Raw genomic sequence first — 27,473 nt, forward strand, 5'->3', positions numbered from 1 at the left:
TGAGCTCTCTATTAAGTATAGTGCTTTATATTATTAAATTCATTCTTTCAATTAAGCATTTATTTTGTGCTTTTTATGTGCATGGGATAGTGGTAGTTGCTGAGGCAACAAAGAAGAATTTGATCATTGAGGAGTAAAGCATATGGAAAGAATAGACTCTGAATCCTTGTCCCTGCCATAATCTTAATAACTTGAGATGAAGATAGGTCCTATCAGGTAATACTTTGTGTCCTATTGATAGATAACTAAGCATATCGCATAGAATGAAAAATAGCAAAAACCTTATTGGCAATGCAGTGACAGAAGCCTTCTTTTGCAAATTCTAACCCAGGTTCTTAAAAAGGTTATGGTGATGGTATCCCTGTTTTCAAGCCTCAATGAGAAATTTCAAAAGCAGCATAGTATAAAGTGTCAAATCTAATTACAATGTATTGTCTTCTTAAGGCTATAACAAGCCAAAAGTTAATTCTCACCATATCAGATATCTCCTTGCCCTGTTTGTTGCATACATCTTCTTCCTTCCTCCCCTTTCCATGCTCTGTTAGTTAAGGTTCTATGCCTTTTGCTTCATAGTTCTTTTTCTCCATTATTCATTAAATTCATTCTTTCAATTAAGAATATCCCCTGCTCTTGCCTAGTTAAACCAGAAAGGGTAAATCAGTCATTTTTTAAGTAACACCTTTAGAGTATTTGGCTCAGTTACACCACCAGAAAATTGTAAAGTATCAGCTGTCTTTCTAGAGATGTCACATAACCCAGAAGAAAGGGAGAGTGAGGCAACTTATGCCAGATCAGTAATAGCAGCTGTGACTTTGCACATAAGGCCATGTCTCACATCCCAACTTCTTTTGTTCACAGTGGAAACAGGCAGCTGGGAGAAAAACATGCATTCTGCAGTCTGAGGAGGCAGCAAGATTTAGAGAGTGATGATAGATGTTGCTAGTACTTTGTAGGTTGCTGTAGGTTACAATACTAGGGAAAGTTGCTATTACAGTCCCTGTTTTGTAGGCTAAGATGTTTGTCTATTTTATCAGCAATTGTATAGCACTGAAGTACCATGCTATGCTAATTAAGTTGTCTTCTTTCATATGCCATGAAATTCTTACCTGTTTTTTTTTTTAATTTTTTCTTCTTCAGCATAACTCTGTGCTTCATTTTCTTCTCTCATGGTATAGCCATATTTTCTAGTTATAATTATTATGTTAGTATTGATCTTTATCCTACAACCAGGAAACCCAAATTAGACTTTCCTGATTTAACATAATTAGGTGATAAACTTAGCAGAAAAATTACAATATCCTTAAATTAAAAATTATAAATATTCAAACCCAACACGAAAATTCTCATTCCTAACTCTCCAACTATGTTAATCATAGAGGCAGCTATAAAATTCCCCAAAAGCAAAGGGGAATCCAGCATGCTACCTGACAGCTCTAAGCTGTGAGACACTGATGGCATACCTTGCTTACTTTGTTGCCTTTTTCAGAAATTCTTAAGGAATAAAAGTCTGTTATCTTTAAGAGTCTTTCCCCCTGGCTGTTTCTTTTAGGAAATATGACTTACAGTGAAGGGAATAAGAGAGTGAAACTGTGCTTTTTTATAAGGGAATATGAGAAAGGGAGGTTGGAAAATGACCACAGGGAGCCCAGACAAACCTCTTTTCTTTTGATACTATCCAGCCTGCTTTATCCTAAACCATATAACTCACTAAAATATTTTTACATATTTTCCATTACTATTCTTTTAGTCCTCAATCCAGAGTTAAGTCTGTCCGAGTATCATTGAAGTCAGTGAACCATGAGTCTAGTTACCTTTGCAAGGCATTTCTGTTGATGGTAAAACCAGCAAGCACCTCACAAGAAAGCTGCCCAGTCTCAGAGAGTGATATGCTAATTCTTAAAGTTATAGATGAAGGCAGAACCTAAGTACTATTGACTGTTTTGCATATTAAGAATGTTGCTAACACTGCACTCTTTCATGATTCAATTTAGAACTTTTCACTCAATTGGTTGAAGGCTTTAGACTAGCAGTAATAATAGTCTTTTGAGTTGTTGATTAAATAGAGCAGTGAAAGAATTCATATGGCAGGTGAATTCTAACCCAGGTTGTTCATTTAGGTTCATGAGCAGATCTTTATCACCTGTAGTGGGGGAAAAACAAAAAGAAAGTAGCCCAGAGGTTTGCTTTCTAATAGTGTACCTTCTATATTTTAAATGAGAACAGATCTCTCTCATTAAATAAGGATATTAATATTTATGTGGTCATTGTTGAAATACCAAGAAACAGACCTCATATATTTCTGGGGCTTTTTAATGCCCATCTTTTATATCCAAGTAAGATCAGAAAATACCACCAGAGATTTCATCATAGCTACTTAGATTTTAGTTTCTATCTTCCTTTACTTTTGCCTTCTTTATCAAGTCTTTGATAGTTCTCTAAGAATTAAATAAGTCAGATTTGGCAACATTCTCTTAAAATGTAAATTCCAGAAGTCTGAAAGTCTTTTTAAGTGTAAATTAAACTTAAGAATCCTTTGCTGTCATGTGAGCAGAGTATTATTGATTTAGGCAACCAACAGTTAACTCTGTTTTAGGACAGAACAGTTTGGGTCAAGTCACAGTAGCATTCAGAACTTTTCAAATAGCCAGAAATCCCTACTCTTCTATTTGATCATTTGTTGAATATTTGGAAAAGATAAAAGCTGCTCATTGTTTTATTGCCTGTGATAAACACCATGAATGCAATTTAGGGGGAGTAAAATATTCACTGAAATGAGAGACTGTCATATTTTTCAGAAAATATATTTTGGCAATTAATCTATTCCTGGACCAAATTATAGCTAGCTTCTTGAGAATTGTTCAGGAGAATTGACCCAAAATAAAAGAAATAACATTTTTTAAAAATTTTTATTGTTGGTTGTTCAAAACATTACATAGTTCTTGACATATCATATTTCATACATTTGATTCAAGTGGGTTATGAACTCCCATTTTTACCCCGTATACAGAATCACATCGGTTACACATCCACATTTTTACATACTGCCATACTAGTGTCTGTTGTATTCTGCTGCCCTTCATATCCTCTACTTTCCCCCCTCCCCTCCCTTCCCCTCCCATCTTCTCTCTCTACCCCATCTACTGTAATTCATTTCTCTACCTTGTTTTTTCCCCCTTTCCCCTCACTTCCTTTTATATGTAATTTTGTATAACAATGAGGGTCTCCTTCCATTTCCATGCAATTTCCCTTCTCTCTCCCTTTCCCTCCCACCTCTCTTCCCTGTTTAATGTTAATCTTCTTCTCATGCTCTTCCTCCCTGCTGTGTTCTTAGTTGCTTTCCTTATATCAAAGAAGATAAAACCTTTGGCATTTGTTTTTTAGGGATTGGCTAGCTTCATATAGCATAATCTGCTCTAATGCCATCCATTTCCCTGCAAATTCCATGATTTTGTCATTTTTTAGTGCTGAGTAATACTCCATTATGTATAAATGCCACATTTTTTTTATCCATTCATCTATTGAAGGGCATCTAGATTGGTTCCACAGTCTAGCTATTGTGAATTGTGCTGCTATGAACATCAATGTAGCATATCCCTATAGTACGCTCTTTTAAGGTCTTTAGGGAATAGTTCGAGAAGGGGATAGCTGGGTCAAATGGTGGTTCCATTCCCAGCTTTCCAAGGAATCTCCATACTGCTTTCCAAATTGGTCGCACCAATTTGCAGTCCCACCAGCAATGTACAAGTGTACCCTTTTCTCCACATCCTCGCCAGCACTTGTTGTTGTTTGACTTCATAATGGCTGCCAATTTTACTGGAGTGAGAAGGTATCTTAGGGTGGTTTTGATTTGCATTTCTCTGACTGATAGAGATGGTGAACATTTTTTCATATACTTGTTGATTGATTGTATATCTTCCTCTGAGAAGTGTCTGTTCAGGTCTTTGGCCCATTTGTTGATTGGGTTATTTGTTTTCTTATTGTTTAATTTTTTTAGTTCTCTGTATACTCTGGATATTAGGGCTCTATCTGAAGTGTGAGGAGTAAAAATGTGTTCCCAGGATGTAGGCTCCCTATTTACCTCTCTTATTGTTTCTCTTGCTGAGAAAAAAACTTTTTAGATTGAGTAAGTCCCATTTGTTGATTCTTGTTACTAACTCTTGTGCTATGGGTGTCCTATTAAGGCATTTGGAGCCCGACCCCACAATATGTAGATCAGAGCCAACTTTTTCTTCTATCAGATGCAGAGTATCTGTTTTGATATCTAGCTCCTTGATCCATTTTGAGTTAACTTTTGTGCATGGCGAGAGAAAGGGATTCAGATTCATTTTGTTGCATATGGATTTCCAGTTTTCCCAACACCATTTGTTGAAGATGCTATCCTTTCTCCATTGCATGCTTTTAGCCCCTTTATCAAATATAAGATAGTTGTAACTTTGTGGATTAGTCTCTGTGTCCTCTGTTCTGTACCATTGGTCCACCCGCCTGTTTTGGTACCAGTACCATACTGTTTTTGTCACTATTGCTCTGTAATATAGTTTGAAATCTGGTATCACTATACCACCTGATTCACACTTCCTGCTTAGAAATGCTTTTGCTATTCTGGGTCTTTATTTTCCCATATGAATTTCATGATTGCTTTATCTATTTGTACAAGAAATGCCGTTGGGATTTTGATTGGCATTGCATTAAACCTATAGAGAACTTTTGGTAATATCGCCATTTTGATAATGTTAGTTCTGCCTATCCATGAACAGGGTATATTTTTCCATCTTCTAAGATCTTCTTCTACTTCTCTCTTTAGAGTTCTGTAGTTTTCATTGTATAAATCTTTCACCTCTTTTGTTAGGTTGATTCCCAGTATTTTATTTTTTTTTTTTGAGGATATTGTGAATGGAGTGTTTTTTCTCATTTCCGTTTCAGAAGTTTTGTTGCTGATATACAGAAATGCCTTTGATTTATGCATGTTGATTTTATATCCTGCCACTTTGCTGAATTCATTTATTAGTTCTAGTAGTTTTTTTGTAGACCCTTTTGGGTCTTCTAGGTATAGAATCATGTCTTCCGCAAATAGTGATAATTTAAGTTCTTCTTTTCCTATTTTTATGCCTTTAATTTCTTTCATCTGTCTAATTGCCTTGGCCAGTGTTTCGAGAACTATATTGAATAGAAGTGGTGATAGAGGGCATCCCTGTCTTGTTCCAGATTTTAGAGGGAATGCCTTCAATTTTTCTCCAATTAGAATGATACTAGCCTGAGGCATAGCATAGATAGCTTTTACAATGTCGAGGTAAGTTCCTGTTATCCCTAGTTTTTCTAGAGTTTTGAACATAAAGGGATGCTGTACTTTGTCGAATGCTTTTTCTGCATCTATCGAGATGATCATATGGTTCTTATCTTTAAGTCTATTGATGTGGTGAATAACATTTATTGATTTCCGTATATTGAACCATCCTTGCATCCCAGGGATGAATCCTACTTGATCATGGTGCACAATTTTTTTGATGTGTTTTTGTATTCTATTTGCCAGAATTTCATTGAGGATTTTTGTATCTAGGTTCATCAGAGATATTGGTCTGTAGTTTTCTTTCTTTGAGGTGTCTTTGTCTGGTTTCAGAATCAAGGTAATGTTGGCCTCATACAATGAATTTGGAAGAGCTTTTTTTTTTTTTTATATTTCCTGAAATAACTTGAAAAGTATTGGTATTAATTCTTCTTTAAAGGTTTTGTAAAATCCGCTGTATACCCATCGGTCCTGGGCTTTTTTTGGTTGGTAGTCTTTTGATTGCTTCTTCAATTTCATCCACTAATATTGGTCTGTTCAAATTGTGTGTATCCTCCTGACTCAGTCTGGGCAAATCATATGACTTAAGGAATTTATCGATGTCTTCACTATCTTCTTTTTTATTGGAATATAGGTTTTCAAAATAATTTCTAATTGTCTTCTGTATTTCTGTAGCATCTGTTGTGATATTGCCTTTTTCATCCCGTATGTTAGTAATTTGAGTTCTCTCTCTTCTTCTTTTCGTTAGCATGGCTAAAGGTCTGTCGATCGTATTTATTTTTTCAAAGAACCAACTTTTAGTTTTGTTAATTTTTTCAATAGTTTCTTTTGTTTCAATTTCATTGATTTCTGCTCTGATTTTAATTATTTTTTGCCTTCTGCTACATTTGCTGTTGTTTTGCTCTTCCTTTTCTAGGTCTTTGAGATGAAGTGTGAGCTCATTTATTTGTTGTTTTTTTCTTTTTTTGAGGAATGACCTCCAGGCGATGAATTTCCCTCTTAAAACTGCTTTCCTTGTGTCCCGTAGATTCCGATATGTTGTGTCTGTATTTTCTTTTATCTCTAAGAATTTTTTGATTTCCTCCTTTATGTCTTCTGTAACCCATTGATCATTCAGTAACATATTGTTCATTTTCCATGTGATGTAGGATTTTTCCTTCCTTCTTTTATCATTGATTTCCAGTTTCATTCCATTATGATCAGATAAAATGCATGGTATTATCTCCACCCCTTTATATTTACTGAGGGTTGCCCTATGGCATAATATATGGTCTATTTTTGAAAAGGATCCATGTGCTGCTGAGAAAAAAGTATATCCACTTGATGATGGTTGATATATTCTATATATGTCAGTTAAGTCTAGGTTATTGATTGTGGTATTGAGTTCTATAGTTTCTTTATTCAACTTTTGTTTGTAGGATCTGTCCAATAGTGAGAGAGGTGTGTTGAAGTCACCCATAATTATTGTGTTGTGGTCTATTTGATTCTTGAACTTGAGAATTTGTTTTATGAATGTCGCATCACCATTATTTGGTGCATAAATATTGATAATTGTTATGTCTTGTTGGTGAATGGTTCCTTTTAACAGTATATAATGTCCTTCCTTATCCCTTTTGATTAACTTAGTCTTGAAGTCAATTTTATTCGATATGAGGATGGCCACCCCTGCTTGCTTACGAGGACCATGTGCGTGGTATATTTTTTCCCAACCTTTCACTTTCAGCCTGTGTATGTCTTTTCCAATCAGATGTGTCTCCTGTAGGCAGCATATTGTTGGATTTGTTTTTTTAATCAATGATACCAGCCTATGTCGCTTTATTGGAGAGTTTAAGCCATTAACATTTAGAGTTACTATTGCTATATGGTCTTCCAGCCATGTTTGATTATTTATCCTTTTTTTAAATTTTAGTTTGTTTCTCCATGATTATCTTTCCCCCCCGCCCTCTATCTTTACCTAGGCACTTCCCACTGATGGTTTTGGTTATTGTTTTTCATTTCTTCCTCGTGTAGTGTTTTGCTCAAGATGCTTTGCAATGCTGGTTTTCTGGCTGCGTATTCTTTTAGCTTTTGTTTACCATGAAAGATTTTTATTTTGTTGTCATACCTGAAGCTTAATTTTGCTGGATGCAGAATTCTTGGTTGGCATCCATTGTCTTTCAGTGTTTGAAATACATTGTTCCAGGACCTTCTTGCTTTCAGCATCTGTGATGAAAAATCCGTTGTCAACCTTATTGGTTTACCCTTGAATGTAATCTGCCTCCTTTCTCTTGTAGCTTTTAATATTTTCTCTTTGTTCTGTATATTGGATATCTTCATAACAATGTGTCTTGGCATTGGTCTACTGTGATTTTGTATGCTCGGTGTCCTTTATGCATCTACAATTTGTATATCCGTTTCCTTTTTTATTTCTGGAAAGTTTTCTGTAATTATTTCATTCAGCAGGTTACTCATTCCCTTGGTTTGAATCTCTATACCTTCCTCTATCACGATGACTCTTAAGTTTGGTTTTTTTATGTTATCCCATATCTCTTGGATGTTTTTCTCGTGATTTTTTACCTGCCTTTCTGAGTTGTCTAGACTCTTTTCAAGATGATATATTTTCTGAGTTGGCTAGATTCTTTTCAAGATGATATATTTTGCCTTCATTATCTGACGTTCTGGCTTCTGCTTGTTCCACTCTGTTAGTGATACTCTCATTTGAGTTTTTAATTTGGTTTATAGTTTCCTTCATTTCTAGAATTATTGTTTGATTTTTTTATAATCTCTATTTCCTGATAAAGATGCTTTACTTCTTCTTTTATCTGTTTATGTAATTCGTTTTCAATGTGTTCTTTCATTGTTTGAATTTGCTATCTCATATCCTCTTTAAGGTTCCATTCCATCTGTCTAAGGTATTTTTTGAGTTCGTTATATGACCATTTTTCTGATGACTCTAGGTCCTCCTGAATATTTAGACTGTCCTGCATTGTTTGTACTCCTTTTCTTCCTTGCTTTTTCATGCTGCTCATGTTACTTATTGTTCTGTTTGACTGCTGAGTTACTGTTTACTTCTATAAATTTATTTGATGCTTGGGAGGAAAGGTATTAGAAGGGAAGGGAAGAAGTCACTGTAGCCGCTGGTTTCAATGAAGTTATCTCCTCCGCTGCAGTCTGGTGACATCAGTTCTCTGCCATGGTGGTATCTCTTGCAAATGGCAACAGTTCGTTTCCCTTTGCCAGGTAACCAATGCAAAAGTCGGGTGGGTCCTGACTGTCTCTCCCAAGCCCCTTTTTAATCCTGTGGCCACTGCCTATGAAGGCTCGGTTGGCATTTACCTTTGTAGGATCAGAAGGGCCAACCAGTTGTTTCAGCGGGATGGATTAGTGCTGAGTCACAGCTGTTTGTCTGCGGGAAGCAGGCAAACGGGAGCTTGAATTCCGCCGATCTGGGCTCAGTGTGTGTTCTGAGAGGCCCAGACTGTTCGCCCCAGATCCACGTCAGCTCAGCATTGCCTAGTGATCCTGAGCAAACAGCATTTAGACTGTTTACTCCCTATGGCCGCACAGCTGAAGAGGTCAGAGACTTGATCTCTCTGCACCCGCCACCATGTTGAAAACATTGTGGTTTATTCTTATCGTTACTTTATAAATTTGATAGAACAGCAATAACAGTTATGTATTAGCTTTGTTTTGCTATGTCAAAATTTCTAGAAAAGATAGAAACATCGTGATAGAAGCACATGGTGGAGGAAAGCTGCTGCTCATCTCATGGCAGCCAGTAAACAGAGACAGAGACAAAGGGAAAGGAAAGAGAAGCAGAAGACAAGATACAGTCCCAAAGGGCATGCCCATAAGGACTCTTCCTCTAGATCCTACCTCCTAACTTTCTATTACCTCCAGTAATCCATTCAGCCATGACTCTATCAAGGGGTTAATTTGTTCACAAGGTTAGCACCCTCGTGATCCAATCACTTCCCCAAAAAAATCACCTCTGAACATTGCATGTATTGGGACTGAGCCTTCAATACATGGGTCTTTGGGGAACATTCCAGATTCAAACTATTGTAAGTGATGATGTATAGAAAACAGATTTATGAGTAATCATTGTATATGAAAATTAGCATCCAAACTGTTTGAACTTTAAATTAATATCCAGGTAAACAAGCAACACAGATTTTTATTGTCATAGGTGTATTTTGGCCAAGAAATAAAGACTTAAAATTATCTAATTTTTTTTCTCTACATTCTACATTCATCAAACAAACTCTTCTCAAGTTCAAGAGTCAAATAGACCACAGTACAATAATTTGGGGTGACTTTAACACACCTCTTTCATCATTAGATAGATATTCCAAACAAAAGCAGAACAAAGAAACTATTGAACTCAATAATATAATCAATAACGTAGACTTAACTGACATATATAATTCCAACCTTCAACGAGAGAATGAATATACTTTCTTCTCAGCAGCATGGATCCTTCTAATTTATTTCTAACACATCTGAACATTAAATTGAAAGCTTCTATTTGCCACTAAAGCTCTGGATTCCTCCAGAGACCCTACTTTATAGACAAACAAGGGGACCCTTCTCCCTTCTTCTATTGACATAATACATTGTAAAGCCCTAGGCAGCAATCTCCCTGGCCAAGGCCACACTGAAGCTAACACTAGTTTATCATTATAATCTTTAGATATTCCCAGAGTGCTCTGTCATGAAAGTCATGCAAGAGCCATTTGCTATAATGACAAGCTGGAAGTTTTGAGTAACTCTAATTAAAAAATAACTGTAACAGAAAAACAGAACTTTGACAGTTGGCTGTGTCCATTCTCTGATATCTAGAATACCAGATATCTTACTTAGAGTGCTGATACCATTCTTACCTGGGGTTTGAGGTAACAATATGATAGCATGCTAGAAATTTTCAGAAAAGGTTATGTACTTAAGAAGCAGACCAACCTATGTGTGAAATTTCTCTCTGTCCCTTTTGTTAGGGGACCTTAGGTAAGTTATTTAATCTCCTCATAACTGAAAACTATAATTCTTCTTGAGCTTTGCTATGAAAATGAAAGTACCCCATGTGAGTTATTGTAGTAGGGTAGATAAATGAGGAATATAGTGTGGTGATGATATGTTTTGATATTCTGTCAGGTGAAGTGAAGGACAGAGTTGTTCAAGTGGTGGAGCTCCCCATTGTAGACAGTCTTCATCCACGTCCTCCTTATTTACCCTTGGCTGTACCAGAAGACCTTGCAGATAGACTCTTAAGAGTCCATGGTGATCCTGCAGTGTGGTGGGTGTCTCAATTTGTCAAATATTTGATCCGCCCACAACCTTGGTTGGAAAAGGAAATAGAAGAGGCCACCAAGAAGCTTGGCTTCAAACATCCAGTTATTGGGTAAGAATCTGATTTTTTTTCCCTCAAACAGTGATATATAATAGTGATACATAATATTTTTACCTTCTACTTTGACCTTTACAATTCAGAGTTTAGTTTTCATTGCCCCACCAAAAACAGGTTTCACAGTTCATGTTAGGGCACAGGGAGAATATTCTTCCTTTGTTCACTTAGAACATTAGTAAAAATTGCTTAGTAGTGCTTTATAATGCTTCTCTTTTTTCCACTCTTAATATTAAAGATCTCTTTGTTTTTATTTTCATATTTCCCACTTCACATCTTCCTTCATGTTTTAGCTTTTATAGAGAAATTATTAACCCCTATTCAAAATGTTAGCATAAAAGAAGATACGTAGTAAAATCATAATATTATTAGATAGTGTTTCATCTCATGAAACTTTTTATTAAAAATCAGTGGAATCATTAACATCATCTCTATAGAGTACACTGAACAATTCCAATTTCCTAAGAGAAGCATTGAGGGAAGAATAGTAGAATCAATTGGAAACTATTACCCTGTGAGCACATATAACTTTACGACCAGTGTGATTCTACATCATGTACAACCAGAACAATGAGAAGAAGTTATACTCCATTTATGTATGATGTGTACATTCTATTATCATGTATAACTAGTTAGAACAAATAATAATAATAATAATAAATAAGAATGTGGGAAGGAAAAGATGACAGAATAGATGTTTCTGTGATCCTATCCACATCTGGACTATAACCTGGCATGCAAAGAAAAGAATGGAAAGTCATAAAGATGGCAGAGTAACATCAGTGAAACAAATCTCCACATCCCATAATAGAGTTGGCCTTTGGCTTGGCCTGAGGCATGCCCAAGACTGCAACTTCAGGGAAACAAATCTACCATTTTTCTTCTTCTACATGGGGATAGTGATTTATCAATAGGTGGCTCTAGAGGGCAGATTTAAGGAGCCTTAATTATGAAAACAAAATATGATTGTTATTCTTATTTCCACTAAAATTACTTTGGAAGCACTAAGATAGAAGACTATGGAAATCAGTGTATTATTCAGTACAGATTGATATAAATATGTATAGCCAATTTTACTGTTTTAGGCCTTTTTATAAGTGGTATGGATGAGATCTGTATCTGCTCACATTTGATAAGTGAAAAACAGAAAAGAAACACATTAGAAACACAACAAAAGGGCTAGAATGACTCCATGAAACTAAAATATTAAAAATCCTTAAAAAGTTTTCCTGCCACTTTCTACAGGAAAAGACCATGTAGTCTGTTTTTTCCTTAGACAACTTTAAATTCTATAAACTGGCAGTTATAATACAAGATTAAATGAAGAAAAGAAAAAAATGGCTTCAGAATGTGACAAGCACTATCTTTAATATTCTGTAATAACAACTGTGACTCTTCATCATTTTAGTCTCAAAAACCCTAAGATTTAAATTCTTTGGTTTTTTTTGTTTTGTTTTTTCCTGGATAGCTGGTGAGTATGTTGCTGCCTAATGTGAAGTATAACTCTGAAATCTTTCAGTTATTCCTGATATACCAACTACTTTCTCTATAATAAAGTATTCTTCAAAAACTTTACTTATTTTCTAATTTCTCTTATATTGTTTACCATGCAAATATATTAAAACATGTGAGAGTTTTTTTTAATATTTGTTTTTTCTAGTTATGAAAATAAAGAAAAAGCAGTTTAAATTGTTACAATGCCATTATAAATTATATAAATTGAGTACACCAAAAACACCAAGTGAATCGATACATTATCAGCAGAATGTGAATTTCTCCCCCAGAGTCCATGTCAGACGCACAGACAAAGTGGGAACAGAAGCAGCCTTCCATCCCATTGAGGAGTACATGGTGCATGTTGAAGAACATTTTCAGCTTCTCGCACGCAGAATGCAAGTGGATAAAAAAAGAGTATATTTGGCCACGGATGATCCTTCTTTATTAAACGAGGCAAAAACAAAGTAAGTTAGACCAACTAGGAGTTCTAGAGTAACATTGTCTCTTTTTTTTTGAGAAGAATCTTTAATTCCCATCACTTGTGATTCTTGTTCTAATATTATTATTAATTATTGGGGTTTTAAAATTCAAATGACTGTGTACTTGCTTAACTCTTAATTTAATCAAAGCATACTTTATTAGCCATCTGATGCCTTGAAATAAGAAATCCAAAATGAAATAGACTGTTGATTACACATTTCGAGCAGTCATCACTATCACCATTAAACACAATCACCCCCTTCTTGGTACTAAAATCTATATCAGTTTGCTCAAGCTTCCATAATAAAATACCCATAAACTAAGTGGTTTAAATGACAGAAACTTATTTCTCATAGTTCTGGAGGCCGAGAAGTCTATGATCAGTAAGGTAGATTTTCATTCTGAAGATTCTCTCTTGGCTTGTAGGCAGCCACCATCTCACTGTGTCCTCGCTTGATCTCTTTTTGTGTGTGTGCCAAAGAGAGCAGGCACTCAAGTGCCCATCTAGATGTTGATCCTGTCATGATGGTCCCAGCCTCTTGAACACATCTTACTCTCATTACCTCCCAAAGGCTAAGTACCAATTAGAAACTGAAACATGTGAATTTTGGGGAAAAATAAACATAATATTTATCAATTTTATAGAATTGCTAGTAATAAAACACACCTGGTACTTGCCCCTTTGATCTTGTTATTCATTATCTACACTAACAATTACAGGCAACTGAATATATGTGTATATATATATAGAGAGAGAGTCTTTGTTGTTTTAAATTTCTGAAATTTGAAAGTTACACTAAAGAAAGGTAAAGAACCAAAGAATGATTTTTTTAAGTGGATAAATAAATTCTTCTATTATGTATTGATATTTTAGGCACTGTGCTAGGTGTAGGGATGTCATGATAATCAAGGTACTCCCTCCTCTTAAGGAATTCCTAATCAATTGAAGGAAAAAATCACTGTTATTAATAATACTATAGGATTATTCAGGAGCAGTGACACATACCTGTAATCTGAGTGACTTAGGAAGCTAAAGTAGGAGGATCACGGGTATAAAGTCAGCCTTAACAATTTAACGAGGATGTAAGCAACTTAGGGAGACCCTGACTCAAAATTAAAAATCAATAATAAGAGGGCTGAGGATGTGGCTCAATGGTTAAGTACCCTTGTGTTTATTCCCTAGTACCAATAATAATAGCAACAACAATAATAATAATATAGGATTAACATAGGGTTTTATGAAAACTAGTAGACTGATTCTGATTAGAAATTTCCTATCATAGGATCTGGGTCAACCGGGGATTGGACATTATTTACTATTCATAAATAAATGCTGTATTAATTATATACCAAAAAATGGGAAAGACAGTAGAATGAATGGGCATAACTTTCCTATGTTCATATATGAATACATGACTAGTGTAACTCACATCATATACAACCACAAGAATGGGAAGTTATACTCTATGCATGTATGATATGTCAAAATACATTCTGCTGTCATGAATAACTAAAAAAACAAATAAAAGAAAAAAAGAAAAATGAATAAGAATACACACACACACAAGTAGGGAACAGGGTAAAATAAAATTGTGGTCTATCTTTTGCTATAATACCATCTCCTCCAGAAATCATCCCTGATTATTTGACTGAGTTATATCCTTTCTCTGCACATTCTTCTGTTATAGTGCATAGCACTTATTTACTTCTGCCTTCCTCACTAGATTATATATACTTTATTCATAAGGCCTGTCTTAGTATGTGCCTAGTACAAACTGAACTGTGTTTATTTTGATCTCATCAGTTCAAAAACATTTTATTAGCAATGAAAGAATGAATTACTTGAACCATTTGGCTATTTAACATATTTCTTAGTACCTTTTTTCTGTAACAAATGGGAGGGGGAAAGAAGCAAAGTCAGAATAAGGTAATACTCCAAGTCCTTATGTATACACAGAAAGGACCAAGAAATTCATCAGCCAAGTATAAGAATGGATTAATATAAGATTTACAGATTAAATACACATTTGGGCACTAAACACAATACAAATTGTTTTTCAAGTTAATGTTCAGATGTGTTAGAAACAAATTAGAAGGATCCATGTGCAAAGAAAGTATATTCTCTCATTGAAGGTTGGAATATTCTATATATGTCAGTTGAATCTAAGTTATTGATTGCATTATTGAATTCTGTAGTTTCTGTGTTCAGCTTTTGTTTGGAAGATCTATCTGATGATGAAAGAGGTATATTAAAGTCGCCCAAAATTATTGTGTTGTGGTCTATTTGACTCTTGAACTTGAGAAGAGTTTGTTTGATGAATGTAGATGCTCCATCAATAGGAACATATATACACTTCTCAGAAGATGATGTACAGTCAGTCAACAAATAACATGAAAAAATGTTCATCATCACTAGCAAAGAGAAGTGCAAATCAAAACCACTGTAAGATTTCATCTCACTCCAGTCAGAATGGCAGCTATTATGCATACAAACAACAATAAGTGTTGGCGAGGATGCGGGGGGTGGGGGGAAGATATACTCATATACTGCTGGTGGGACTGCAAATTTGTGCAGCCAATATGGAAAGCAGTATGGAGATTTCTTGGAAAATTGGGAATGGAGCCACCATTTGGCCCACCTGTCCCTCTCCTCAGTCTATACTCAAATAACTTAAAAACAGCATACTACAGGGATACAGCTACATCAGTGCTTATAGCAGCACAATTCACAATAGCTAAACTGTGGAGCCAACCTAGGTGCCCTTCAATAGATGAATGGATAAAAATAAATGTGGCACATTGAACTATTACTTAGTAATAAATGAGAATGAAATCATGGCATTTACAGGTAAATGGATGGAGTTAGAGAAATAATGTTAAGTGAAGTTAGCCAATCCCAAAAAACCAAATGCTGAAAGTTTTCTTTGATATAAGGAGGCTGATTCATAGTGAGATAGGAAGAGGGAGCATGGGAGGAATAGATGAACTCTAGATAGGGCAGATGGGTTGGAGGGGAAGGGAGGAGGCATGGGGTAATTAATGATGGTGGAATGTAATGATCATTATTATCTAAAGTACAGGTATAAGGACATGAATTGGTGTAAATATACTATGTATACAACCAGAGAAATGAAAAATTGTGCTCTATATATGTAATAAGAATTGTAATGCATTCTGTCATATATAAATAAAAAAGAAAGAAAGAACAAATTAGAAACAGTTCACCATGTTTTCTCATTTTAAAATACCATATGAAATTTGTAGCTTGGTTGAAGAAAGGGATATTAATCTTGCTACTCTTTCACTTATTCTTGAATGTATCTTGAGCCTTTTTCCTTGATTAGCAAAATAATTCATGTTCATGAGAAAATATGGAAGTTGGTAAATACAAAGCCAAGGAAACTACCCATAGTCCCATTATTCACTGTCAACAACTATTTAAATATTGACATATTCCTTTATATAGTCATATTTTTAAATAGTTGTTCATATCTTATGTAATTTTGCATCCCTTTTTTGCATCTGATATTAAATTGGACCTACTTTTAAGGTCACTAAAAAGGTTATTTATTTTTTTGTTTATTTATTTTGAATAGACAATTATATATGTTTATGGGTTATAATATAATGCTTTGGTCTGCTTACTCACTGTTGTCAAATAATTAATATCCATAATCTCACCACTTACCAAATTTTTTATGATGAGAATGTTAAAGGTGTTCTTTTAGCAATTTTTAAAGATTCCATACATTATTATTAACTGTGATCACCATATAGTGCCATAGAACCCTATAACTTAATCCTCCAATCTAACAGAGACTTTGTACCCTTTTGTCAGTGTATCTCCTTTTTCCATTTTTCCACTTCTCCCATATCCCCACCCCACCTCTCCAACTTCTGGCATCTACCTTTCTACTCTCTTGTTTATGTGAGATCAACCTTTTAGATTCCACATATAGGTAAGATCATATAGTATTTGTCTTTCTGTGCCTAGCTTATTTTACTTAGCATAATGTCCTCCAGTTTCATTCAGGTTGTCACAAATGACAGAATTTTTCCTTTTTTAAGGTTACATAGTATTTCATAATACTATGTGTGTGTCTGTGTGTGTCTGTGTTTCTGTGTGTGTGTGTGTGTGTGTGTATGTATCACATTACTGATGAACATTTAAGTTGCTTTCATATCTTGGCTACTGTAAATAATGCTGAAATGTTCTCCATATCCTTGACAGCACTTGTTATCCATTATTTTCTTGGTTATAATCATCCTTCTAGTGTGAAGTGATATCGCATTATGATTTTAGTTTGCATTTTTCTGATGATCAGAGATGTTAAACATTTTTTCACATATCTATTGGCCATTTGCACCACTTATTTTAAGAAATGTCTGTTTAGATCCTCAGACTTTTTACTTTTTTCTTTTTTTTAATGTGGTCCTGAGGATTAAACCCAGAACCTTATACATGCCAGGCAAGATCTGTTCAACTGAGCTATATCCACATATCTCTAACCTCAGCCCCCATTGCTATCTTTTAATCAGATTATTTTCCCACTATTTTATATTTTATATTTTGGAGATTAACCCCTTATCAGATGTATGGTTTACAAATATTTTTCCAAATCTCTTGGTTGTCTCTTCATTCACTCTGTTAATTACTTCTTTTGCTATGCAAAATCATTTAAATTTGACATAATCCCATTTGTATATTTTTGCTTTTGTGGCCTATGCTTTTAAAGTTCTATCCAAGAAACAATTGCCCCATCAATGGCATAGAGCTGGGGTTTGTTTGTTTTATTCTAATGGTTTTTAAGTTTTTGATCTTACATTTTAAGTCTTTTATCCATTTTAGTGTTCTTTCTTTTTTTTTTTTTTGCATATGATGTGAGATAAAGATCTGTTTTTATTCTATTAGATTAGAGGACTAAGTTTTAGTCCAGTTTTCCCAACAACATTAATTGATAGATTGGCCTTTCCTCATTGTATATTCTTGATATCTTTGGTGAAAATCAAGAGACCATAAATACTTTGATTCATTTTGGGGTTTGTAGTCCCATTGATTGGTCATTGTGTCTGTTTTATGCTACAAACATGCTGGGTCTTGTTTAGGGGCTTTTTATGTGTGTGGAGGGGATTGTTTGTTTGTTAGAGGGGAAGAAGATTATTTGGTTCACAGTTTCAGAGGTCTCAGTCCATGGACAGCCTACTCCTTTGCTGTGTGCCTAAGGTCAGCAGAACATCATGGTGGAAGGATGTGGTGGAGAAAAGCAGCCCAGGACATGACTACCAGGAAGCAAAGCCTATTTTATTACAATAGGCTGTTTTGATTGCAATAGCTTTGTAATAGTTTTGAAATCTGGGAGTGTAATTCTTCCAGTTTTGTAGAGTTTTTGCTCAAGATTTCTTTGGTTTTTTGGGATCTTTTGTGGTCCAATACAAATTGTAGGGTTGTTTTTTTTTTTTTTCTCTCTCTCTCTCTGTGAAAAATAACATTGGAATTCTGATAGAAATTGCATTGAATCTGTAAATTACTTTGAATAGTATGAGCATTTTAACAATGTTAATTCTTCCAATTCATGGACATGGGCTGTATGTTTCATTTTTTTGTGTGTATTCTTCAGTTTCCTTCATCAGTGTTTTACAGTCTTTAATACACAGGTCTTCTATCTCCTTGGTTAAATTTACTCCTAAGTATTTTATTTTATTTGTTGCTGTTATAATAGGATTATTTTCTTAATTACTTTGTTGGTTAGTTTGTTGCTAGTATATAGAAATGCTACCTTTTTTGTGTTCAGATTTTGTAATCTGAAACTTCACTGAATTTATCATTTCTAAGAGATTTTTGGTGGAGTTTTAAGGATGTGTGTGTGCGCACGCATATCAACAGCAAACTGATAGTTTCACTCTTTTTTTATATTGATGCCTTCTATTTCTTACCTAATTACTCTGAATTATACTGCTAGTATTATGTTGAATAGATGTGGTGAGCGTCAATTATGTGTAGATATATTTCTTCTATACCTATTTTTTATCATGAACAAATGTTGAATTTTGTCAAGATGCTCTATCTGCATCTGTTGAGAAAATCATGTATTTTTTTGGTATTTATTCTGTCAGTACAGTATATCACATTTATTGATTTATGTATGTTAAATTATCCTCACATTCCTAGGATAAATATCATTTGATCATGATAAATGATCTTTTTAATATGCTATGGAATTCAGTTTGTAGTATTTTGTTGAGGATTTTTTTTTCATCCTCAATGAAAATGAGGATTTTCTCCTCTTCAGTTTTTGGGAGGAGTTTGAGATGGGTTGGTATTAGTTCTTTAAATGTTTGATAGAATTCAGCAGTGAAGCCATCCAGTCACAGGCTGTTCTTTAAAGGAGAGATTTTTTTAAACTTATTTTATCTCTTTACTTATTATTGTTTTGTTTAGATTTTCCATACCTTCCTGACTCAGTATTGGTGGGCATGTTTCTAGAAATTCATCCATTTCTTCATGGCTATACAATTTGGTGGGGTATGCTTCTTCATAGTAACCTCTTGTACTCCTTTGTATTTCTGTGGTGTCAGTTGTAATGTCTCCTCTTTTTTGTTTTTTTTTGGGGGGGGGGTTGTTTGTTTGTTTTTGTGTATTTAGGCTCTCTAGTAGTATATGCGTATATATTTACAATTTTTATAATTTCTTGAGAATTGATCCCTTTTGTTATTATATAATGATTTTTTCTCTTTTTATAGTTTTTGACGTACAGCCTCTTATAAGTATAGATGCTGCTGCTTTCTTTTGGTTTCCATTTGCATGCAATATCTTTTTTTGCATTCCTTCACTTTCAGTCATTGTGTATCCTGAGTGTGAATTGTAAACATCCACTGTGTGGATCACTGGTACTTAACTTGATCAAGCATTTCCCTAACATTAGACAGATTATTTTCAGTTTTTACTTTTATAAATAATGGCACAAAATATGCCAAAAATTATTTTATTATTTCCTTAAGCTATATTTCTAGACTTTGAAGTATTTAAATAAAATGATATGATATTTTATTGCCTTAATCCAATACCAAAACATGACATTTTTTTAAGAGAGAGAGAGAGAATTTTAATATTTATTTTTTAGTTTTCAGTGGACACAACATCTTTGTTTGTATGTGGTGCTGAGAATCGAACCTAGGCCCCACGCATGCCAGGTGAGCGCACTACCACTTGAGCCACATCCCCAGCCCACAACATGACATTTTTATACCAAACAACTCTTTTATCACAGTTAGCAGTATCTACATGGACTATAGAAATAGTAAAACTTGAATTTCCTCATTTTAGTCTGTAACTATAACTTCTCTCCCTGTGGTAGTTTAGGCAGCAGTTTTCTCCATATTCTAAGTATAGTGGTAACATTTTATGCATAATTTTTTACTATTAGAAAATCCTTTCATTTTAATTTTTAAGTCATTTCAAAGGTATTCTCGGGAATTTAAAAGATATTTCTTTCCTTCATTCTTTTACTTAAATTTTTTCAACTCTGAATCAATTCTGCTTTAAACCTTTCATAGTTGGTTTGATACTTAAACAAATCTCAAAACCTGTGCATTATTTTAGGAAATCAAAAGCATGAATTAACCTTGCAAGAGATGTTATGTCCAAGGTAATCATTGTAATGAGACTTCTATGTTTCAAGAGTGGACAGAGATGAAGAATTAAACTTAAATGATGCATAGGCTTTGCACAGTAAAAGGTGAAGGCATTTTCTGTGTAGCTTATCCTTTAAAAAAAGGAGTCAAGATTAGCTTTATACACATAGCTTCTGTGTGTAGTTATTCCTTGCTGCGATGGAAAAAAACTCTAGGTTCAGACTGATTTCATTCACAAGATCTTAGCATAGGCATCCCAGTAACTGTGTCACTCATTACTAATGTGGCAAGCAATATCTCTTAAATAATTCACTATTACAGTGTTCGAATTATAGAATCATTGGCAGTTAAAGAAATAAGAGCTATTAAGCTTGTCTATCCAATATTGTTTTCAAAGATTGTGGAAATTGGGGATAGAGATAAAACAGGAAGATAAACGGCCTTTAAAAACCTCCCAAGTAGGGTTGGGGGTATAACTCATTAGTAAAGTACTGGCCCAGCATGCACAAGGCCCTGGGTTCAATCCCTAACACTGGGGAAAAAAAAACCTCAGTTATTTAGTTTGTTCTTTATCAAAAATTCTGAACAAGCTTTTTCTAAAGTTAAGTACATTGAAATGAATAGAGGCAAGAAAAATGTTTAAAAGTTTTTGCCAAGTGTTTGATTGCCCTGTGAAATGAAGAAGCTACATGAGTAATATATTTGTTTATTATTTTATTGAATTCCATGCAAGATACATACAGTACAGGGCACTGGGAATACAAATGCAAAGACAAATAAAAGATAATATATGATTTCTTTTTCTAGAGAATATCTAACTGAAAGACAATACATACATGTAATAAATAATTGCAGCATGGTTAAAGAAGTGTCCTGAAGGAGTCCTATACCAGATATCACAAAGAATAGTATCTCCTTCAGTCTAAAGAAAGATTTCAGAAAATTTGATATTAGTTTATAACTCCAGGCTAGTCCTTTGTTGGTGATATAAAAATAAGTTTCTATAATGTGGAAAAAGAAGAAAACTTATTTTTATCATTACCAATCATTTCATGAGGTGTCTCTGAAACCTCAAAATAGGAAAATCCCTCTGCTGACATATTTGAAGACAAGTAGCATATTTGTGCAGAAAAGTCTTCTCCCATTATTTATTTTTTTCTACTCTTAGTATCCTTCATAATGCTATCTTTTATATATAAAGTCCTTTTGGTTTAATTCTAAAGAGTTCCCTTTAAGTTAGGAAGTCCATTAATGTTTGTGTCACTTCTCAGTAAATGAATTATTCCTTTCTTTGTTTCCCTGAGCCCCCAAACCATGCTGACAAAGTAGTCTTTATTCACGGATAAAACCTGAACTGGTCTCAGTTCACCTCCTCTTTTCTCCTTCAGCATTTTTATACGTATATTCGTTACTGTTTCTGCCCACTGCCTGGGTATATAGCTCCACAAGGGTCATATTAAAAGTATTTCTGGTTGGTTTTTTTTTTTTAGAACAAATGTGACATTTTCTTCATTTCCCTGATTCTGAACTGAGGAGGGCAAAATGTCAAAAATAATAAGACAAATAGATCTGAACACAGAACCAGCCTGAAACAGTGCTCTTTGCCTTTACAAATAATATTAGGAGGCAATGAGGAGGAGCTCCTTGGTGGCTACAAAATGAAGTCTGAAGCAGCTGTTAGGGAATTAAGAAAAAGTCCCACACAAAGGTATCACTGAACTATTCATGTATTTATGCATACAACTTTGTTCAGAATGCCAGGTACTTTGATGTAAAGAAAAATAAGTCATGGTCCTAACATTTTGGAAATATTTTTTGGAAGATAGACATATAAACTAACTCTGATGTTTCTATTTCTAACATAAGAATTATTATTCTTTCAAGAAATATTCTTCCATCCTCCTGTTATATTCCAGATTCTCTTCTAGGTGCTGAAAATAATACAGTGACCAGAACAAGTGAAATGCCTCCTTTTATAGAACATATATTCCAATTAGAGATGACGGAGGTGAGGAATGAATGGATGCAGACAGTAAACAAATAGTAAACAGATATTATGTCAGTTGACAATAAGAGCTATGGAGAAAAACTAAGCAGAAAAAAAAAGGTCCAGGACTTCCAAACTCCTCATTGATGAGGTGATATTGAGCAGAGATCTAAATAAGTAAAGAACACTATTTAATAACCATCCCCAATATTTATTGAGCATTTACTACATGTCAGGTACTCTTCTAAGAGCTTCACATCACTTAATGTATTAATTCTTAAGAAATTATGTATGAACACTTACTATCCCCTTTTCACACAACTATACAAGGTTTATAACTTAATTCTGAAGATCTGTCTCATGCACTAAGACACTAATTCACTCTATACTAGAGTACAGTTAAAACTCTAATTCGGAGTGGAGTCATTTGAACATGTGGTAGACTTTTTAAACACAGCCTGTTTTAATATTTTTAAACACATACCCTATCTTAAGTAAGACCACTAATGTATTACTTAGTAGACATCTTCAAGGAATTTGCTTTCATAAATTCATTAGGATGGTTTCCATTACCATATTGCTTAAATAGATAGATTTATTCAAAAAGGATGGGCATTAGAGGAGACTGTTTATTCTCACAAAATTTTAAATAGTTATTTTTTAATTCTTTTCATTATTTGCTTATAATATCAAATTTTCACTCAAATCTGAATTATCATAAATGAAAATTTAAGTGAGATTTTATCATGATAGTTACAGTCTAAAGGAAAAATTCAGTGACCAAATATGAAAACAGCTTGAATAAACTCTTAGAAGGGTCTTCATTACAAATAATAATGAACCTTTAGTTTTCAATTCTTTCATGAATTGATAAAGGACATTTTGATGTGTATGTATGTGTGTTATATGATGTACCAATAATACTTAATATATAGAACATTCAAAATGTATTCTGTCCTACTAATGGATCCACAGGTGCCTCACCAACTATTCCATTGAATGTTTTAATTAAAACTCTCCGCTCTATTAGAAAGAGAAGAGTTCTTAATCAAAGGACCAATCCTCCCTGTACAGGATACTGTGATTTCAGTAAACATGTATAAATTTCTTTCTTTTTTCAGGTACCCCAATTATGAATTTATTAGTGATAACTCTATTTCTTGGTCAGCTGGACTGCACAATCGATATACAGAAAATTCACTTCGGGGTGTGATCCTGGATATACATTTTCTCTCCCAGGCAGACTTCCTAGTGTGTACTTTTTCATCCCAGGTAGGTGGCAGTAAAACATGTTTAAATGACCAAAAACTTTTTCATCATTATCGTGTTCAGGACAATTATTGTTTATGTGTCTGTGTTTTTAATGTTAGTTATCATGACTCAGGTACAGTTATCCTTATATTTAGTAATGATATGTTTTGTGAAAGAATGAAGAGATTCCACAAAATAGCTATTTGAGGATTTTGAATATTTAGTTGTTTGCAAGCAATGGTTGAATACATCTCCCCTGGAAGTTTTAAATTACCTGCCTTGTTTATAGCATGTAACACAAACAGCAAGTAATTAAGCTTACTTAATACTTTCTGATTTTGTATACTTTCAATATAATAACTAGAATCTATCCATGTCAACTCATCAGTGCACTGATACTAAAAGGCTTAAGTGCTCAGCATTTTGTCTCATTATATTGTATTATATTTGTCTCATTATGTCTCTTTATAGAAAAGAAGAGTAAATGTAGTTTCTTTTCAGATCCTATTACATTTCTACTTAGCAAGAAACTATACATTAAATTTAAGAAATACAATATCATAATCATTCTTTCAGTTTAACTGTTCCATATGATTATAGGTTTTGAGTTTGGTGTGTGTGTTTTTGTGAGTGGTCCAATCAGCCTTATATACCCTGTGGAATATAAATATAACAATATTTATTGGTGTTTTATTTTATTTTATTCTCCTTTCTCATTATACACATATTTTTGGTTAGTTCTTTTAACCAGCTGTTAAATGACTGTTTGTGCTCATAGTTATATTAGGTGCAGAGAGGATTTCAAAGGAGATGGAAGATATAGTCTTATCCTCATTCAGAATCAAAATATTCACATGAATCAACTAAGAATAATTACTTAAAAATATAAATTAGTATAAGATAAATATATGTTTAAATGCTGAAAAAGTGTGAAAAAATAAAAATGACATTTCCATGGAAATATATTTCAGAGGGAATAAAGAAATGACAAGTTTTTTATTACATAACAGTGTACATTGTCACAGTGGGATGGTGATATGATTTTTTTGAAAAAATACTTAAACAAGCAAAGGTTACAGGTTTCTTCAGTATGAAATAAGAATACAACTCCTATTGTTTTGCGAATAGCTATGCAAAATAGGAGTCATATTGCAACAATCCTTATCAGAGAGAAAAACTTACTTTTGTCTTCAAGTTCCTATGAAGGCACCCACTGTTGATATTTCTCCCTATTTGGGGGTGAGGGTCTGTCTTTAAGAAGCACTCTGCCCTTTCTCATGGCAGGAGTCAGGTGGGTGTATCTGTTTAGTCCCTCCCAACTGTTTTTGAGAATCCAGCTATGTATCTACCTGATACACAGGTTCCTGTAGCTAGTGAAGACCTCTACACACAACTGATGCTTATTGTTAGAGTGAGTGAATCAAGAGTCACTTTCCCACTTGTACCACTTTCCTTGAAGGTCTAGATTTTAGGCCTGCCTGAAGTCTGTTCTTGTAGTCCAGGATTTCTCAACCTAGGCACTACTGGCACTGGGAGTTAGTTAATTCTTTGTTCTGAGGAGCTATACTGTGCATTGTAGGATATTTAACAGCAGCCTTGGTCGGTAACATCCCTAACCTAAGTTGTGACAACCAAAAATGTCTCTAGACATTACTAGATGTCCCCTAGGGACCAAAATTGCCTTGATTGAGAACCACTGTTCTAGACATAAAACTCAAATATATATGTCTGATTGTTTACCATCCTTACATTGTTGACAGGCTCCAAGACTTACAACTTAATGCTTTGCTTTCTTCCTTCTAGCACTTCTTAGGAATACCGTTATGCTTATTCTGGAAGAAAGAAGATTCTTTTTCTTTTTTTCTGTCCTCCCCCCTTTAGAATTTCTGGTTCTCATTACTGTACCTTTGTCCCAGAAATCAGGATGTTTATGTCACTTCATGATGACAGAATTTGTCTGGTCTTTAGGAGAAATTATACTGCTTTGCTCTACTTTATACATAATATCAACCTCATTGCATTCAGATTTTGAGTCCAGAAAAGCATTCATATGAAGAACTGGTGCTGAAAGAATTTTTTGTATCCAAAGGAATGAAATTTATATATGTATTACTCCAAAAAACTCTTGACAGAGTTTGCCCCAAATAATTTCTGCACATTTGCTCAAAAGCAAAACTCAAACAATATTTTGTACCCCCAAATGGACTTGAATACCTCAAAATACTTTATGTTGGGTTCAGAATAAAAGTTTAACAGTGATGGTACCTTTTATTTATATGTCAAGTGGCAAGTTGCCAAATGTGATCACTCCCATTATCACATAGCTTATTTGATGATTAACAGCTATAGCATTTAAGAATGTGGAATGATTGCAGATTCAATGATAAATCTCTGGACTTACTTGTACCTCAGTGTTTTATATTTTTTGTTTGGTTGGTTGATTGGTTAGTTTTTGTTTCTTTGGTTTTTTTTCCCCCCTTGATTCTTTGCAACTCAATGTTTCTTGCAGATATTTTTAAATATAGAGCTATTTAGTACAATTTAGTATTTTTGCAGTGATAACAAAATTGGTTACTGGATTTAGAAGTTGCCTTGCCATAAACTAAAATTGGAATCATTTGAATGCCCCAGAAATGGCTCATCATCACCAATAGGTCATGAGAAAAAGTTACTGAGTAGATCAAAATGCCAAGTCACTGACTTCACTGGACAGAGAACAAGAACAAGACAACATAGGTTCTGCAGGCAGACTCTCTGGATTTAAGTTCAGCTTTGATCACATAGTGGCTCAGGAGCCTTAAACAAATTACTTACCCTATCTCTAACTGTTGATATTTTGTTTTCAGGCTTAAAAACAGCAGTAGTAGTAATAATAATAATAATACATAGAGTAGTAATTACCTCATAAAGTTTTGTGAGGCTAACAAGTTATTTAAAACTTAACTGAAAAGAGGACTGAAGTGTTATTATTTACAGCTAAAGTATTACTGCCAAATGCAGTGGCATACACCGGTAATCCCAGCAACTTGGAGGACTGAGGCAGGAGGATTGCAAGTTCAAGGCCTGAGCAATTTAAAAACCTTTCTCAAAACAAAAAATAATTAAAAGGGCTGGGGATATAGCTCAATGGTAGAATGCCTGTAGTTTCAACCCCCAGTACTACCCCCCCCAAAAAAATGTTAATCACTTGTAAAGAACCAAGAACTGTGTGTGTGTGTGTGTGTGTGTGTGTGTGTTTTGTAGGAATACCTTTGCCTGTTAGACTCAATGGTGTTAACTTTAGCAGATCTTTTATACATGGTTCTATTTTACACTATGTGCTCTCACATTTTAAAAGGAGCATGAAACGTGATTCATATGGTCATGAATAATGCTTAGGCCCCACTCAGTTATCATATGGTAAGCAATTCTTTATGAAAAGAGTAACCAGTAACATTCAGCATATTAATTTCTATCTCCTATATGCTGTCTTTTGAGAAATTTTATACTACTTATCAGCAAGAAAGAATTGATCTTTTGACCATGAGCTTCTTGAAAACCTACAGGCTAAGTGTCATGGCATCTTAAGCAGGATTACTCATAAGGTTTTAGATCCATCCCCCTCAGTGTTTAATTTTTCTGTTTTATCTCCTTAAGTGAGGTCTGGGAATTTTCTGTCTCGTTAAATGAAAAGTTTTAAAAATCCAACAATATGTCTCTACTCTCTAATTTTGTTACCATTTTTGCTCTTAGTTTCTAAATCATCCAAACTGTCTCTCCAAGTCAAGTTTGTCCTCAAAACCTCATAAACTGAAGAGTACTGTCCTCAGGATTTAATGTGATAATTAGAGGCAATATTAGCATCTAGTGAATTTTGAAAGCAGCATTGTCACATTCTAAACTATTCTACCAATTATGCTAATTTTGTTACTGGAAAATACCTATCCCCAAAGCATCTACTTTTCTTATTGATGAAACTATCTTAA

The 27,473-nt window shown here is 34.2% G+C and overlaps 1 protein-coding gene across 6 annotated transcripts in view; it reads left to right on the forward strand.

Annotated features, from left to right (window-relative positions):
• The window catches only part of Fut8 (fucosyltransferase 8), a 337,229-nt gene that overhangs the window by 303,908 nt on the left and 5,848 nt on the right, over positions 1-27,473 (forward strand). For all 6 annotated transcript variants that reach the window (XM_040276268.2, XM_078050077.1, XM_040276269.2 and 3 more), the window contains 3 exons: positions 10,412-10,658; positions 12,446-12,622; positions 23,379-23,529. In XM_040276268.2, the coding sequence (XP_040132202.1) occupies positions 10,412-10,658; positions 12,446-12,622; positions 23,379-23,529 (575 nt within the window). The remainder of the gene's footprint in view (positions 1-10,411; positions 10,659-12,445; positions 12,623-23,378; positions 23,530-27,473) is intronic.

This window comes from Ictidomys tridecemlineatus, chromosome 5 (assembly GCF_052094955.1).
Source record: "Ictidomys tridecemlineatus isolate mIctTri1 chromosome 5, mIctTri1.hap1, whole genome shotgun sequence".
Taxonomy (NCBI): Eukaryota; Metazoa; Chordata; class Mammalia; order Rodentia; family Sciuridae; genus Ictidomys; species Ictidomys tridecemlineatus.